At 40.0% G+C, this 15,537-nt stretch overlaps 1 protein-coding gene across 4 annotated transcripts in view; it reads right to left on the bottom strand.

Annotated features, from left to right (window-relative positions):
• The window catches only part of LOC113084865 (ankyrin repeat domain-containing protein 26), a 36,478-nt gene that overhangs the window by 13,346 nt on the left and 7,595 nt on the right, over positions 1–15,537 (bottom strand). For 3 of the 4 annotated variants that reach the window (XM_026255002.1, XM_026255003.1, XM_026255004.1), the window contains 20 exons: positions 13,349–13,472; positions 13,169–13,233; positions 12,797–12,896; positions 12,489–12,578; positions 12,037–12,086; positions 11,609–11,684; positions 11,482–11,526; positions 10,915–11,214; positions 10,753–10,830; positions 10,595–10,668; positions 9,185–9,913; positions 7,579–7,802; positions 4,856–5,050; positions 4,510–4,540; positions 4,213–4,354; positions 3,914–4,127; positions 3,651–3,834; positions 3,421–3,567; positions 1,447–1,833; positions 779–1,360 (listed from right to left, as the gene is read on the bottom strand). In XM_026255002.1, the coding sequence (XP_026110787.1) occupies positions 779–1,360; positions 1,447–1,833; positions 3,421–3,567; positions 3,651–3,834; positions 3,914–4,127; positions 4,213–4,354; positions 4,510–4,540; positions 4,856–5,050; positions 7,579–7,802; positions 9,185–9,913; positions 10,595–10,668; positions 10,753–10,830; positions 10,915–11,214; positions 11,482–11,526; positions 11,609–11,684; positions 12,037–12,086; positions 12,489–12,578; positions 12,797–12,896; positions 13,169–13,233; positions 13,349–13,472 (3,837 nt within the window). The remainder of the gene's footprint in view (positions 1–778; positions 1,361–1,446; positions 1,834–3,420; positions 3,568–3,650; positions 3,835–3,913; positions 4,128–4,212; positions 4,355–4,509; positions 4,541–4,855; positions 5,051–7,578; positions 7,803–9,184; positions 9,914–10,594; positions 10,669–10,752; positions 10,831–10,914; positions 11,215–11,481; positions 11,527–11,608; positions 11,685–12,036; positions 12,087–12,488; positions 12,579–12,796; positions 12,897–13,168; positions 13,234–13,348; positions 13,473–15,537) is intronic. The other variant, XM_026255005.1, reaches the window with a different exon arrangement.

Below are 15,537 nucleotides of genomic sequence, written 5' to 3'. Positions count from 1 at the left end.
TATCCCACTTCTATTTTTGTCATACTGCAAATCAGAAATTATTTTTGTATCTCATATTTTAATATATTATATCTATACATATATATATATATATATATATATATATATATATATATATATATATATATATATATATATATATATATATATATATATATATATATATATAAATATATTACATAATTTATATAAATGTACACTATATTAATATTACTATTAATATGTATATATTATTATTGCTATTATTATTTTAAAGTTTTCTTTTTTGTATTAATTATTTTAATAACAGTTAACATGGTTTGTATTTTTTTTATTTTGAGTTTCTTTTATTTTTTCTTATTATTATTATTTTAATATATTAAAAGAAAAAATATTTGCAATACATTTATACAGCATATTTTAAAACAAATGTATATTTATATACTTTACAGAATATATATATATATATATACACACACATCACTATTTTATAAAATATTTAAATGTTTTAAATATTTAAATTATATTTTATATATATATATATATATATATATATATATATATATATATATATATATAATATCTAAAAAAGAATATATTAATTTTAATTATTAAAAAAAAGTATGATTCTAAGCTAAACTATCCCATAAAGCTTACTAATTTATTGTTGCGGTCTAGTCTCAGTGTAACTTCTGATGTGTCCATTAGTGACACAGCATGATGTTGTCCGCTTACAACAGACACTGATAGAGCCACTGATAAGATAGAAGAAAAGAAAGGGAATCTGAGTGTCCTCTACCTCTCGATCAGCTTTCTCCTGCTCTAGTTTGTAATTCTGATCTCTCAGCTCGCTGTTTGTCTTTGCCAGCTCTTTGCTTCTCTCCTCCACCAGGTGGACTCTCTCCTCTCCGTCTGCACGTAACTGGTTCAGCATTTCGGCGAAGTTTTGTTGCACATCTGTAACAGCTCTCTCCTTGGCCGAGCCCTTGTTGAGCGCCTCCTCCAGCTGCTGTCGTAGCAGTGCGCTCTCACTCTGAGCCTGGGCCAGTCTCTCCTGCACTGCTTCCTGTCTGGCTCCCGCACGGCTGGCCTGCTCCCGCTCGCTCAGGACCGTGGTCTCCAGTTCTTTGAGTTTGGCCAGGGCCTGGTCTTTCTCCCGGGCCAGAGTCTCCAACAGTACGCCCTTCTCAGCGATGGTCAGAGCGCTGCGGTGACACTCGTTCTCCAGGCTGTTGGCACGCGCCTCGGCCTTGCTGAGTTTCTGGGACAGGGACTGGATGGTGTCCCGGTGTGTACTGGACTCAAAGATGTGCTTTTCCTGCGCCCGCTGGTGCTCCTCACGGTCTCGCTGGAGAGAGCGCTCTGCATCTGTGCGTGATGCCTGAGAGGTTGCAACAATATGACAAATTAACAGCAGTTCCCAAAACCCCTTTCCCTGTAGTTGAACACGAATGAGTTGAAGCTGACCTGGCATCTCTCTGCCTCCTGCAGTGCTGCCTGCAGTCGTCCCCTGCTTGCCTCGGCCTCGGCCTCCAGCTGCTGCCTCACTTGCCTCTCGTGCTCCAGTTTAGCCGTGATCACTGAGCACTCGGCCTTCAGTGCGCTCAGCTGGCCGTTGTACTGGAACACAGTCTGGGCCAAGGCCTCCTCGCTCAGCTTCATGTCCCTGCGGGCATCCTCCAGTCTCTCACGAAGAGCGTCTCTCTCCTCCGCCAGCCGGGACTCCTCCTGTCGGCTGTGGCACTGTGAGCGGTCCAGCTCGGCCCGAGCAGTGTTCAGATCATCCTGTAGGACTCGGTTTTGTTGCATCAACTCTCGCTCACGATCCGATGCCTCTGTGAGCTGGGACATGGCCTGAGCACAACACCAGTTATGAACTCAGTTTAACATGCAACAAACATTTTTTATTTTTTAATGACACAGTATGTGGCCTGGTTGCAACAGAGTGATTGTCTATGTAACAGTAAGTTAATGCCTAAGTGCAGGACATTAGTATAAAGCCTGTAAATCTGACCAATCACATGCCAGCAAACAGGATTAGAGCAGTTGGGTACACAGAAGATCTGCTGTGTTTTAGTTCACTGCTTACATGCGGTAAACATAGATCACGAAGTTCACATATTTGATTTATGGACATTGGTCATTTGTTCTCAATTGCAAAGATATGACATCCTGCGTTTTTTTTTGCATTCATTCTCGGTTATGCTCATATTCATGGTTTCTTAGATGGGATGAGCATTTTGTAAAGCAATGATGTAACTATGACGTGACTACATATGTGATTGCAAAGACATTATATAACTGCATATTGGTAATCTGTTCAATTAAACTCATGCTCTTCATGGTTTCTTAGATGGGATGTAATAAAATCTGCAAAGCTATGATGTCACTGCATATGTGATTGTAAAGATATGACTGCATATTAGACTGTAAAGCTATGATGTCACTGCATATGTGGCCATAAAACTATGATGACACAGGCTATGTTTGTAAAGCAATGACATCACTGCATAATTGACTGTAATCCCTGCATATGTTATTCTAAAGTTCTGGCATTAATGCATGTATGACCATAAATCTATGACATCACTGCATATTTGCCTGTTATAAAGGGATAGTTTACCCAAAAGTGCAAACTATCCCAAGATTTACTCACCCTCAAGCCGTCCTAGGTGTACATGACTTTATTCTTTCAGATTAATGTAATGGGAGTTTAAATGGCTCTTCCAAGCTTTATAATGGCAGTGAATGGCTGTTGAGATTTTGAAACACAAAAAAGTGCATCAATCCATCATAAAAAGTGCTCCACACGGACACGGATCCGGGGGTTACTATAGGTCTTCTGACGTGAAGCGCTGCGTTTGTGTGAGAATAATATCTATATTTTAAATTGTTAATGCCATAATCTGATAAAGTCGGATGTATGTTCACAAGAGATTAGTGCATCCACTTTTTACGATGGATGGACACACTTTTTGGGTTTCAAAATATCAACACCCATTCACTTCCATTATAAAGCTTGGCCGAGCCAAGACAGTTTTTAATAAAACTCTTGTTGTATTCGTCTGAAAGAATAAAGTCGTATACACCTTGAAGATGAGGTTAGTAAAATCAGCTAATTTTTATTTTAGGGTGACCTATCCCTTTAAGTGATGATGTCACTGCATATGTAGCTGTAATGCTGTGACTTCTCTGCATTTGTGGAAGTAAAATGATGACATCACTGCAAATACATCATAGCGTATCTGACTGTAGTTTATATTTATGTGTGATTGTAAAGCTCTGACGTCACTCTGCATGTGTGGCTGTAAAGACATTACATCACTGCATTTTTGACTACATATATTTGTTAGTTGCAATGAATTTGCTAGCTGCTAAACACGAACAGAATATTTCTAAATATTCCCTGACAAACATATGTAGTTTTTGTGGCAGCGGTACCTCATTGCTCTTGTTGAGGTTTCGAAGGTTCTCCTCTTCAATGTTCTGCTGCTTACGCAGATGGTTGTTGAGTAGCTCCTCCTGTAGGGCGCGAGCACTGCGCTCATGTGACAGAAGACGCTGAGACTCATCTCTGTCCTCCTCGAGCTAAACACACAAACACACTCTTCAGCACACTGAGTTGTGAGCTGGTTTTAGCAGCTACATTTTAACAGCCTGCTGTTTTTGACCTGTTTGATGCTGTTCTTCAGAGCTCTGATCTCCAGTTCCAAACTACGGACTTTCAGCTCGGCTTTATGGCGCTCCTCGGCCTCGGCTCGCTGCTGCTCCTCTTTCCTCTGGAGCTGCTCACGGGTTTTATTATACAGCATGTGAGCGCTCTGATGCTTCTCCTGTTCCTGTCTCAACAGGAACCTTCCATGAGAAGAGAGAGAGAAGAGAGAGTCAGTGTCACACACCCTGGCGAGTTACAGATGCACCGAGATAAGCTCACTTGAGATTGTTCATGTCCGTTTCCAGCTCCAGTTTGAGATGTTCCAGGCCCGTCTTGCTGCCTCTGATCTCATCCAGCAGGATCTTGAGCTTGTTGCGTTCCTGCTCCAGCTGAGAGGTTTTATCCGCCAGACGGCTGTGTCGGTCTCTCTCCCTCTGGATGGTGCGTTCGTACTCATGAAACATGTTCTGTAGTTTCACCACACTCACAGAGTCTGCAGGACACAAGCGAACATCTTCATTCGCTGAACATCTGAACTTAACCGTTTGCTTACAGCTGACTGGAGCTGAGCGACTCACCCAGATAGCTGGAGTCCAGCTGTTTGAAGAGCAGAGATGCATTGTGGTATCCAGATACTGGAGTCTCTAGTTCCTCAGTGGCTGTGTCAGAAGACTGGGTGAGATCTTCAAAATCATCCCCCATCTCCAGCTCTCCAGTACTCTGCATAGGAGACAATACAGTCCATACAACACGTGTGTGACACTGAGTAGGAGTTACACTTTTCTTCATATTCTCAAAAGTCAGTGCACAGTTTGGTAACCACTGTCTTAAACGAACACTTATTTTTTAGAGGTTTTATCAGCACAAAAGCTCACCTGCTCTTTCTTACGCCTTGAAGATGGGGATCTGTCAGTACAAATAAAAAACATGGTTTTATTCTTTATCAGAAAACACCAGTCTACCGGAGAGCAAGTCTGGTGCTCTATAATGAGGATATAATGCAGTATTCTCTTTAAAAAAAATAATTTTATAACAAAGCCCATATGGAATCTACCCTCTTTTCATTTGCTTTCACTGATTGTGGGTGTAAGTATTACAGGTGTTCAAGTTTGGTGGGCACACAGATTCTGTGCAGGCCAAGTTATACATATAATGTTGCAACATTGCAACAATTATAAATAATATATTGCATTAAAAAGCATGTAGATACTGCATGTATACCTCCTGTCCTCTTCCGATAGCTCACTTAAAGTACTATCATCAAAGACAGACTCGAGGTCTCCGTTATGGCGGGTCGCAGGTCGGGAGGGTTTGCCCTGCAGAGGAGGAGCTACACGGAGATTTCTGGCTTGGCTACCTACAGTTTTCTTTTCCTCCTCTTCATCTTCCTCACCGTGTGGTCGTGCCCTGTCAGTACTGGAGATGCACAGATCTCATAATGAAGTTAAAATTAAAGATATTTAAAAAAAAAAGGCAACAGCATGCCCTCCACCAGGGAACCAGCAATGATGACACCAGAAGCAGAGTCAAAGCTTCAGCAAAAACCTGATGACTATATGCATTAGCATGAAACATAAGTGACAAAATAAAAATAACACAATGCAGTATGTCATGACTATAGAGATTGTTTTACACGCATGCATATACCTTAGAAATAGAATGGAAAAAATTTGTAAAATGTGTATTGGTCTATCACCCGTGGCTGTTTGCTGTGCCCTCAGTATTTTTTTTCATATAAAAGGAATTCCAGGGAGGAAATAAAATAAAAGTATAGCTGCAAGCAGCGATTACTGGGGTTCAAGAGCTTTAGGTATTTAAACGCATAAGGAACAAGACATGACATATTATTTAGCAAGCCTGTAACCACTTAAATCAATTATTAAAAAAAAAACATTTAGTCAAATCCAGGTGATTTACCATAGAACTATGATGTTTTTCTAACGTTTATGACTGTTAGAGCACCAGCTGTGGTCCGGTCTCGGAAACTTTCTGAGACTTTTTTCTGAGGCTTTATTAGGTTTTAATTATTGACCTAGAGCAGTGGTTTTCAACCTGTGGTCCGTGGTATTGCAGGTGGGCCGCCAATTATTTTCTGTTCATTTGCAGTCCATTCTAGGGCTGTGCGATTAAAAGAAAACATCCTAAAATCACGATTTGAGCGTGCGCGATTTCTAAATCGCTTTATAGTACAGTTTTCCATGGCCCTGACCTCCCGTAGTATGCTATCTGATCCAATCAGAATGCATTGCGCCTAGCGCGAGAACAGAGACTGGGCATATGCCTAACTCCAGGTTCACACACTGTCTATGATGCGCCTTTTTTCTGAGCCAATGTTGACGGATCAGAGCGTTCTCACTGCGGTAAAAGGCTAGAAATAAAAATGTGCGAAAATAATTCATGTCTAACACATGAGCATAGAGTGAATTTGTTAGTGAACAGGATGCAGTTTAAGTGAGAGGAGACACGTTTTAAGTGTGTACACTCTCTCCTCGCAAAGCAGCGTGTATCTGAGCAAGCACGACCGGTTTTGTGACAGAGCAAAGGAAATCTGCTGCGAACAGAGAGATTCGCACTCGTGCATTATTTTAATGTGCTTTCGTGTTATATTTATGCGCTCTCACTGCTGAGCGCATACACATACTGTATACACACTGCAAACACCTGAGGCACCGCTACAATTAATGAGCTCTATGAACAATGCATGGCAAAAAAGAAAAAAATGTCCCTGTATACAGGATTTTTTTTTTTTTTTTTGCCACAAGTCTATACATTTTTTTACATCTTCACTATCGTGATAATTTTGACTTATGTCTGTTCTAGAGATGTTACAACTTTTTGATAAAGCTCTGATTGGTTTTCTTTTGGAAATATGTTTAAAATTAATCCTATTAAAATTAAAATTAAGCATATCGGTGTGTGTCACAATTGCAAAATTGATCAAAAAAATTGCGATAGTTTTTTTTTTTTTTGTCCATGTTTATTCAATAAATACAGTTTAAAATCTAGCTTCTGAGTACTAAGTTATTAACCCAACAATAGCGGGGTCAGTTAATTTTTTTGAAGTGGGCCGCGCAAACATATGTGTTTGGTTGTGTGGGCCGCGAGTTGAAAAAGGTTGGGAACCACTGACCTAGAGAGTCCAGAGAATTGCATTGCTGTGTTTTCTTTTCCAGATTGAGCGAAAAACCTTGGACTAGTTTGCAAACGTAGGTTTTTCACATCTTCTCAATCATTTAAAAAACTATTTGATTGACAGCAGTGATTCTAGAGGCAAAGTTGTTTGGAGATCTATCAACGGAAAACCACGCAATGCACATTCGTTTATTCCCTCAAAAAATACTATTCCCGAGTTTGGCGAAGAGATCTCATTCTGTTCAGGAGTTACATGCATTTTAAGTGGCCTTGCCCCCTTCGAAGGTTTTGGCGTCCCTTTGCAACGGTGAGTCGAAATTTCAAAGTTTTTTTGATAATTATTGATATTCACTCTCCAGAGAATCCTTGTTCTGACCAGGTGAAAAACCTAGGACTAGTTCGCAAAAGTAGGTTATGCAAAAAATACGAAAATACTATAAAATATTGCCAGCTCACGATCAAATCTTTTTTGTCTGGCATGCGCCTGGTATTCCAACGACATAAGACAATTGAGCCTGCAACAGACGGTTTGGGAGTTATGAACAATTTCATACTTTCGATCGCTGTAGCGCCCCCGTCAGGCCGTTTGGGGTGAGCCTTGGTCACGTTGTATGTGGTGTGAGTACTATCATCCCTAAAAGTTTTAAGTCTCTACGACGTACGGTTTGGTCTGCACGATCAGTTTTATGTGGAAATCGCTCATCCGTGACCATTCTAATACAGTTTCAGCACTACGTGTTTGAACCCCTAATAAAATCAAGTTCTTCAACATGATCACTAATTAATTCCTTCTAGTAATGCAACATATGTACCTTCTTGGACTTCTTGTCAGATGTCTTGGTGAAACACTACCCTCTCTTCCCAAAGACCTGCCGTCATCCATCCCTTTCTGTTGAGGTCTCAGGTTCCCAGAGTTGTTGTCAATTTTCTTCCCTTTTCCTTGGTCAAGTTCACCTCGTTCTCTGGTTCCTCTAGTATCCCATAAAGCACTGGGCAGGTGTTCTCCCTTCATACTATCCAACTGTTCCTTATTACCCTAAAACAGAAGATATTATTTGTTGAGAGAGTTAAAATCATCTTTAATGTACACATACGAGCAATAATATAAGAGCATAGGTAAATTCTAGATTTAAAACAACTTCTAGGAAATGTGTATGAATGTATTGATTTAGTCAACTGATCATGCAAAACATTCAGATACGGTCACATACGAGACAAAACAGAGCTAAACACCACACAACGTCTTCTTTTCTTATTTAAAAAGAAGCACCAGCAACACAAAACACACTTCAAGCCAACATCAACGGAGAAGTTCTGGGTAAAAATGGTTGCTGGAAACTCCTCCGTTGAGACACATCATGAAAACACACACTATCACTAGTATGAAAGATCTTGAAGGAAGAAGAGGAGAGATCTTCAGACAGCTAAAGGAAGCAATCCTTGGCACACATGCACACAACAGATGCACATGTCAGCTGTGAACTGACACCCAAGTGAAGCATTTGACACCAGTGCATACAATTAACCAATAAATATTTAATAAAGTGACAGACTGGATTCAAGACAAGTGCTGGTCAGGTGACACAAGTTAAAACATATACAGGACAAGACAGGACCACAGAAGACCCCATGAAATCAAACTTAGAGCTCTGTAGAACATTAACTTTTCAAATGCACCTAAAAAAATAGAAGCTCATTCAAAATAATATAAAAGTATATATATGATATTAAAATAACACTGATTTCATGGGGTGTTTAAATGCATGAAGAATGTAAATGGTTTGAAACCATGAGTTGAAATGGTAGCACAAAAAATGTTGACAACACAAGATAATAGCTCTGTTTCAAAAACTAGCATGCTGCCTCGCTGACTACTGCTTGCATAGATAGCTGCCTTGTAAGGTACCATGATAATCATCTTAGAACATCATAAATTACTGATTTTAAAGGTTTTATAGAGGCAGAAAGCTGTTATATGAAGCACACGGGAGACTGTTCACAACTGATTTTGCTAAGCTAATGACATTTAACTCTAATAAGCATAAAAAAACATAAAACACACAAATAATGGATATAATTAGATTGATTTAAGACTTTCAATACTGTACCAAATGCAAATATTTGCAAATTTACACTAACAAGTCATCTCAGAAGGCAGCATGTGATGTCAGAAGCATGTTGTCTGTTTAGGGAGCTCACTAGGTTTGGAGCAGAGCTAATGAATGGCAAAACCAGAGATGTGTAATAGACGTGTAATTTGGCGCGTCAGTGTCTGGTCAGCATTACAAGATGTCTAACAGATGTTTTTTTGGAGCTTTTCCCTCGCATTTTGAGTTTATGTGAAAGAGGAACAAAGAAGACAGAGGCAAAACTGTACGTCTTCATTAAGTCTGTCTGAGACTCCTCCCGGGGTCCTACCTCAAGTCTGGACTTCCACAGGCCCATGGAGTCAGAAGAGGGCACGTCTAGAACTTTGGGTGAGACTTGTAGCTCATTCTCAACAAGCAATGAAGGTTTGTGAAGTTCTCCGGGTTCTATGTTGCTTGCAGATTCTAGTGGACACTTATCTTTGCTTCCATTGGTTCGGTTCTCTGGCTCCTGGGTCTCTTCCGTTAGGGCTTCTGGGATGATTTGAGGGTCGTGCTGGTCACTGGGAAGCTCTGCATCGCTGACCTCAACACTAACCGTGCGGTGGACACTTTCAGACTGCGAGTCCTCCAGGCCGGACTCTCTCTGCTCTGGGATGGGCAAAAGTATGGCACTTCTCGCCCGTGTGGTGAGCCGCACTATTGACTCTCCCTCTTCCTCGCTGGAGTCTTCATCATCTGCTTCCTTTTCCACCTCTTTCTTTTCCTCTTCATCACCCTGTTCATCTTCTTTCCACTCCTGCTCCGAAAGGTCACTCAGCGGTTCCTTGTGCTCCAGTTCGCCGAACCTCTCTTTTAGTTCAGCGGCCACGTTTTTGTACTGAGACTTGGTCTCCTTTTTGTCTTTCTCCACCCATATTTTCTCATAGCGTTCCTCCCAGGGAATCTCATCAGATTTCTCCTCTGGTTCGTCCTCTCTAGGAGAGCTTGGGCGCTCCTGTGGTTCAAGGTTAGACGGTCTATTAATGTCTACAGAAGACGCTTGTAATGCCTCTCTTGCCTTTCTTTGCACAATTAGACAAAAGAATAGGATTAACAATGAAAACCCAACAAGTCTGGTTGACAAGGACTTCAGACCAAACACATGCACATGACTAGTGCCAACAAGTAAACTGTATCACTGTCACAAACACCACATTTATGAAACTAAACTAGAGCACAGATTAAACAACATATAGTGATATTAAAGACCAAATCCATTGAAGAAGTCAATCACTGGAGTTTCAATTTTAACAAAAAGACTATTTTCAACACTTAATTTAGTAAGAAGAGGCCGAGTTTTATGAAAGGCAGATGCTTTTAATTTAAATTAAATTAATAAAATGATAAAAATGAAAATCTGATTGAAGTTTTTAATAAATAAAATATTCTGTAATTTTTCACAGTAACTTTTTTTACGCAATGCATCGAATTAAATTAAATCTAATTGAAATCCTAAATGCAATATTAAAATAAAAATGGAAAACTTTTGATTTCATTTTGATTTTAATATTGCATTTAAGATTTAGTTTTAAGAAATTTTCGTAATGAAAATCGTTTAGTTTATCTTCTTGTTTTTAATATTGGTACATAGTTCGCAGACATAATTAAATGCTTAATCAGATTTTATTTTTATTTTATTATTAATTTATTTAGAAGTTGGCAGAATCAACAGCGCTAGTTTAATCTATGAATTGCCCACCTGATCTGCATCTTCACTTGCGTAAGAACTATCTTCACTCTCGACATCTTCAGCTTTGGGTTCCTGCCGATGAACTGAAGAGAGTAATTCAGACACATTACAATATAATCTAAAATACAGTGAGAAGTAAATCAAACCCTCACACTGAAGAGTTTTACCTGCATCAGGCTCAGCCACATTTGGCAGTGAATTCGTCATCTTGGCTGGACTGGAAGTTTCCAAATCCAAGTCCGATTCTGTATATGAACACATTTTGTATCAGCATATACCTTTATTGAAATCACCTCAAAAGCTAAGATTATAAATCTCCAGAGTTGCACCTTCACTCTCCAGCCTCTGACTGGAGTCCAAGCGCAGTCGTGGCAGAGCTTGCGGTTTTGAGCTGGCGTTTGGGTTGAGAGAACGTGGACTAGGTTGAGGTGTTGTGCTTGAGATTGTGGGTTTGTTTCTCTCTGGACTGGCTTCTTTATGTTCCCTTGTGTCCATGTCCTGCTCCTCGGATGTTATGGGTAGTACGGAAGCTGCTGGGCTTTCAAAGACGGGTTCCTCGTCCAGTTTATGAACTGGGAATTTCTTACTGGCTTTGCTGGTGGTACTGGCAGAGTCCCAGTCTGAAGCATCTATGAGAGACGGTGGAAATAAAGGATAAATGTATACTTAAATTAGAATATGTGCACTAACTGTTAGGCAAGCATCAGCAGAACTATAAATTAACTAATGGAAGTACACAGAGCATTAATGCTCGAGTATCTGATCTGGAGGGCATAAGTGATTTCATTTTGTGTGAAATAAGACGAAAGCATTAAAACATGAGACATACAAAACATTCACTGAGTGCAAAACTTGATTCAGGAAATGTTTTAGTGAAGGAAGAGCATCAAGATTACCTTCAAGATCATCAGCATCCCCCAAACCAAGCTCTTCCATCAGATCTGTAAGAACAGAGGTGTTTAAATGAGAAGCCAAACATGTAAGAATATAATTTAATTGTTGTGTTAAAAAAAATGAGATGACCTGTTTTCTTATTAGCTTCTTTTGAATCCATCAGCTTACTAAGAACAGACACCGTCTCTCTTTTGACCACTTTAGGCTGTGAAAAAAGATCCATTTAATATTAAATACAAAAGTAATATTATATATATATGTGTGTGTGTGCATTTGAAAGATGCCTTTATCCAATTTGGATAAAAATGGCCATACATATTTTTAATCATTTCATGTATTCCCTAAAAATAGTGTGCCTTTCTCTACAATATGAAATGATATTTCAATTATATATATGTTAAAGTGTTGAAATCCATCAATATTGACCAAATTTCCACCATTTTCCTCTATTACAGCTGACTCTACCTTATTGACAATCTACTCAATGCATTTTACTAAAAAAAGCATTGCAAACCAAATCAAGTTTGATAACTTAATAATTTCAAAATGATACTTACTGGTATTTCAGCTTCCTTCTCTTCTTCATCATCCTCATCCTTTCTTAAAACTGTAAGGCAAGGAGGGACCAGGTTCAAAACTCCCCTCAAAAAACATGAAAATCAATGGACAAAGACAAGCTTTCATGAAGCGAGTGCGTAGGCATGCACATGCAGCGATGGAGGTATCCCATGATGCCTGTGAACTGGGGTTTGAGAGTGGCCAAATACTCAAACACAATAAAGGGAACAGTACTGTAAAACGGACTCATCTTGTAAACATGAGCAACAATGACGGACCTTTCCCACTAAAGCATGTATTAGTTGAGCATCATTGCGTGTCACATCACATGCCTTGAATGCACAGATGACAACAGATGCAAGAGATCGGGATCTGAGGACACGATGTTAATGTGACGGCTATAACGATGATGATTAATCCAGCAGGACAACAGCAAATCATAAATGCCTACCCATCGGCCTGCACGCTCCTGGCTGGCCTAAACTTCCCACTAAATTACTGTTCCTCCCTCCTCTTACGAAGGAGGGGACGTATAAGAAGTCTACAAAGGAATTCAATGAGATTATGAAATGCAAAGGGTACAAATACCCTAAACTTTGTATATTTTAGCATAGCAAATCTCGTAAATACATCTGTTAAGCAGAAGCAATGGAAAATGTCAATCTTTTGCATATTTTAAAGCATGAAATGGTTGCAGAAGGCTCCACAGACAAAGCCACCATGATATTCAATTCTAAAATGTAGAAATGCCTTGAATACCTTCAGTGTTCTCCTCACAAATACTGGACATAGATCGATGTGATTTGGCAGGAGTGTGTAGATCACTGGCTTGTTTCTTCTGTGGGCTCTCAGAACCGGACTGTGAGGGGAAAAAGACAAACTATTTCAAGATGAAATGTGGTTATAGGCGAGCAAAGGATCACAACCTGGTTTTTGCTTTTTTTATGTTTGATATGTAATCATCTCAGTTCCACTGACCCATTGCAGTTCCATCACTAACCTGTTTGTGCTTTCTAACCTGTAGGTTGGGGAAACCCTGTTTTAGGGTGACTGTGATGCTGTGCTCATAAACTGCATTACTGTATGGAGATTTTGCCAGCTTTGCTTGGTTTAATATGTCATGTGACTGACCTCTGAATCCCAGGGAGAGTCGTCATTTTCATCTTCCTTTTCGAGTCCCAGTTCTGAAAGGAAATCTGGAAAAACATGCAAAGAACGTTGGACACGTAATACATTATATGCCTGTAAATAGTCACTAAATTGCAAAAACTTGACGTGAAAATCCTAAAGCCATAAAGGATGAAAATGTACCTCTTCGTTTTTCTTTGCTAGTAGCACCATTTTGAGGATCTTTAGCCTTGTCGCACATTTCCTCCAGTTCTTCCCTCTCATCCTCATCTTCTTCATCCTCCTCTTCCTCAGTGGAATCCTCTTCCTGTTTGAAGAGGATTAGTTGCAAACGGCAAGCATTTACACTCAAACTGTTAGCATTAAAGTAGTGTACTTCATTGAGATTAGATGCATAAAAGAATAAAAGACGAAAGTTGGATCTTCAGTTGCATCTTCAGTGTTTGTATCCTATCTACATCTAGAAACTAACTACGAATCACTTCTATCTGTTTTCACCTGTAATGATCCGTGCTTTGAACGTCTTTCTTCCATTACAGATTTATTTACAGAGTTCTGTTCACGCAGCTTCTCAAGTTGTTCCTCTTCATCATCTTCATCAGAATCAGAAGTGAGATCAACTTCGTCTATGACGGTGTAGGGGACTTCTTCTTCTTTTTCAATCACGCCTGTTGAGCGTTCATCTGCCAACTCTACGGAAAGGTCATCCTCAACTTGAGAGTCAGGGCTCGAACGTTGAGGAGATTCTGGATTTGTAGATTTGTTCATGTCCTGTGAGTCTTGATCCAGATGGTTAATCAATGAAGGCGATGGACTACAACGTTGGGGACTTGAGGAACTTGGGTTTTGTGGACTTGTTGCAGTTGAATGTTGATGTCTGAGTCCAGCAGATTGGCTTGGATTTGGTGCATCTTTGGGACTAGGACTTGTTGGAACGGGGCTCATTGCATTTAATGGTTTGGGGCTATTTGAGAGAGATCTCATCAACAATGGTTTTTCAAACTGTGCAGGACTTGAAGGGACAGAACATTTTGGGCTATTATTGGAGAGATTTGAAGCCTGTGGTTGATCTGCATCATCAAAACATGCATCATATTCTTCCGACAGAGATTCATTGTCAGACACATCAGAGATCTGGTCTATTTCAGAAATTTGCTTAACTTGGCTGTCGTGCTCTTGACTTATACTTTGGTCTTCATCACTTTGACCAACAATCATGGACACTGGTATAGCTCCATCAGGTTCTTCATGTAAAGGACTCTCAATTGACTCTAAAGATGCCCTTTTTGAAGTTTTGCCGTCCTGAACCAAAGCCACTTGATGTTGGGTTTTTTCTGCATTTGGCTTCTCCATGTTTGATTCCTTATCTCCTTCAGGCGTCCCACAACTTTTGTCTGACTCCCAAGATACTTCAGGGCTCTCTGGTTCCTTCTGTCCCAGCAATGTCAGAAATAGGTTCATTGGCTTCTTTGTTTGCACTTCTTCTTCCTCGTCAACATCATCCCAGTCATCCTCATCATCTGCAGTAGTTACAGTCTTTGATTTAGATGATGCTGAAGGAACATCCAGATTGTTGGTGTCAAGATCAGTTATTCTTTCATTTTGTCTCCGAGGAAAAACATCAGTTTCTTCTTGAAGTTGTGGATCAGATTCAAAGGCTGTCCCTTGAGAGGTCTCCACTTCTAAAATGTTCTTTTCAGTTTTCAACAGCTCCTCATCTTCATCGTCGTCATCATCATCCTCCCAATCTTCATCATCACTTTGGTTTTCTGTCTTGCTCTCAACTGGATTTCTGTTTGATGTTCTGTCCACACTTGGTAAAGAAGCTTCACATCGTGCTGAAGGACTTGGACTGTCATTGTCCTCTTCATCAGAGAATCTCGCCTCGACTCTGAGAGCTGACACAAGACATCCTTCCTCTAAATCCAGAATCCCTTGAATTGGACCTCCACAAAGCATCTTTTCAGGCATTGTTTCTTTCAGGTCCATTTTTTCGGAAGCCTCTTGTTCTTGATCTGTCCTGACTTTCAGAGGACTGTCTCCTGATACACTTTCCTCCATCATGTCCCGTCCAAGATGGTTCACATTTTCATTCACCATTTCTGATTTTTCTATTGTACCAGAAAGGCTTGTTGTCTCACAAGCCACAGCAGTTTCTTCTTCTTCATCTCCCTCTTCGTCTTCTTCCTCGCTATCTTCATTTTCATCGTTGTCATCATCATCATCATCATCATCATCCTCATCTTCTCCCTCCTCTTCCTCTTCCTCTTCTTCTACATCATCGTCATCCTCACCTTCATCATCTTCACTTTCTTCAGATTCGTCCTCTGGACTTTCATTCCCTTCCAGATCTAGTTTACTGCCAGAAGGCA

The sequence above is a fragment of the Carassius auratus genome, unplaced genomic scaffold, assembly GCF_003368295.1.
Source record: "Carassius auratus strain Wakin unplaced genomic scaffold, ASM336829v1 scaf_tig00040781, whole genome shotgun sequence".
NCBI classification, from domain to species: domain Eukaryota; kingdom Metazoa; phylum Chordata; class Actinopteri; order Cypriniformes; family Cyprinidae; genus Carassius; species Carassius auratus.
The sequence above is the reverse complement of the archived record's forward strand: the minus strand, read 5'-3'. Positions and strand labels throughout refer to the sequence as shown.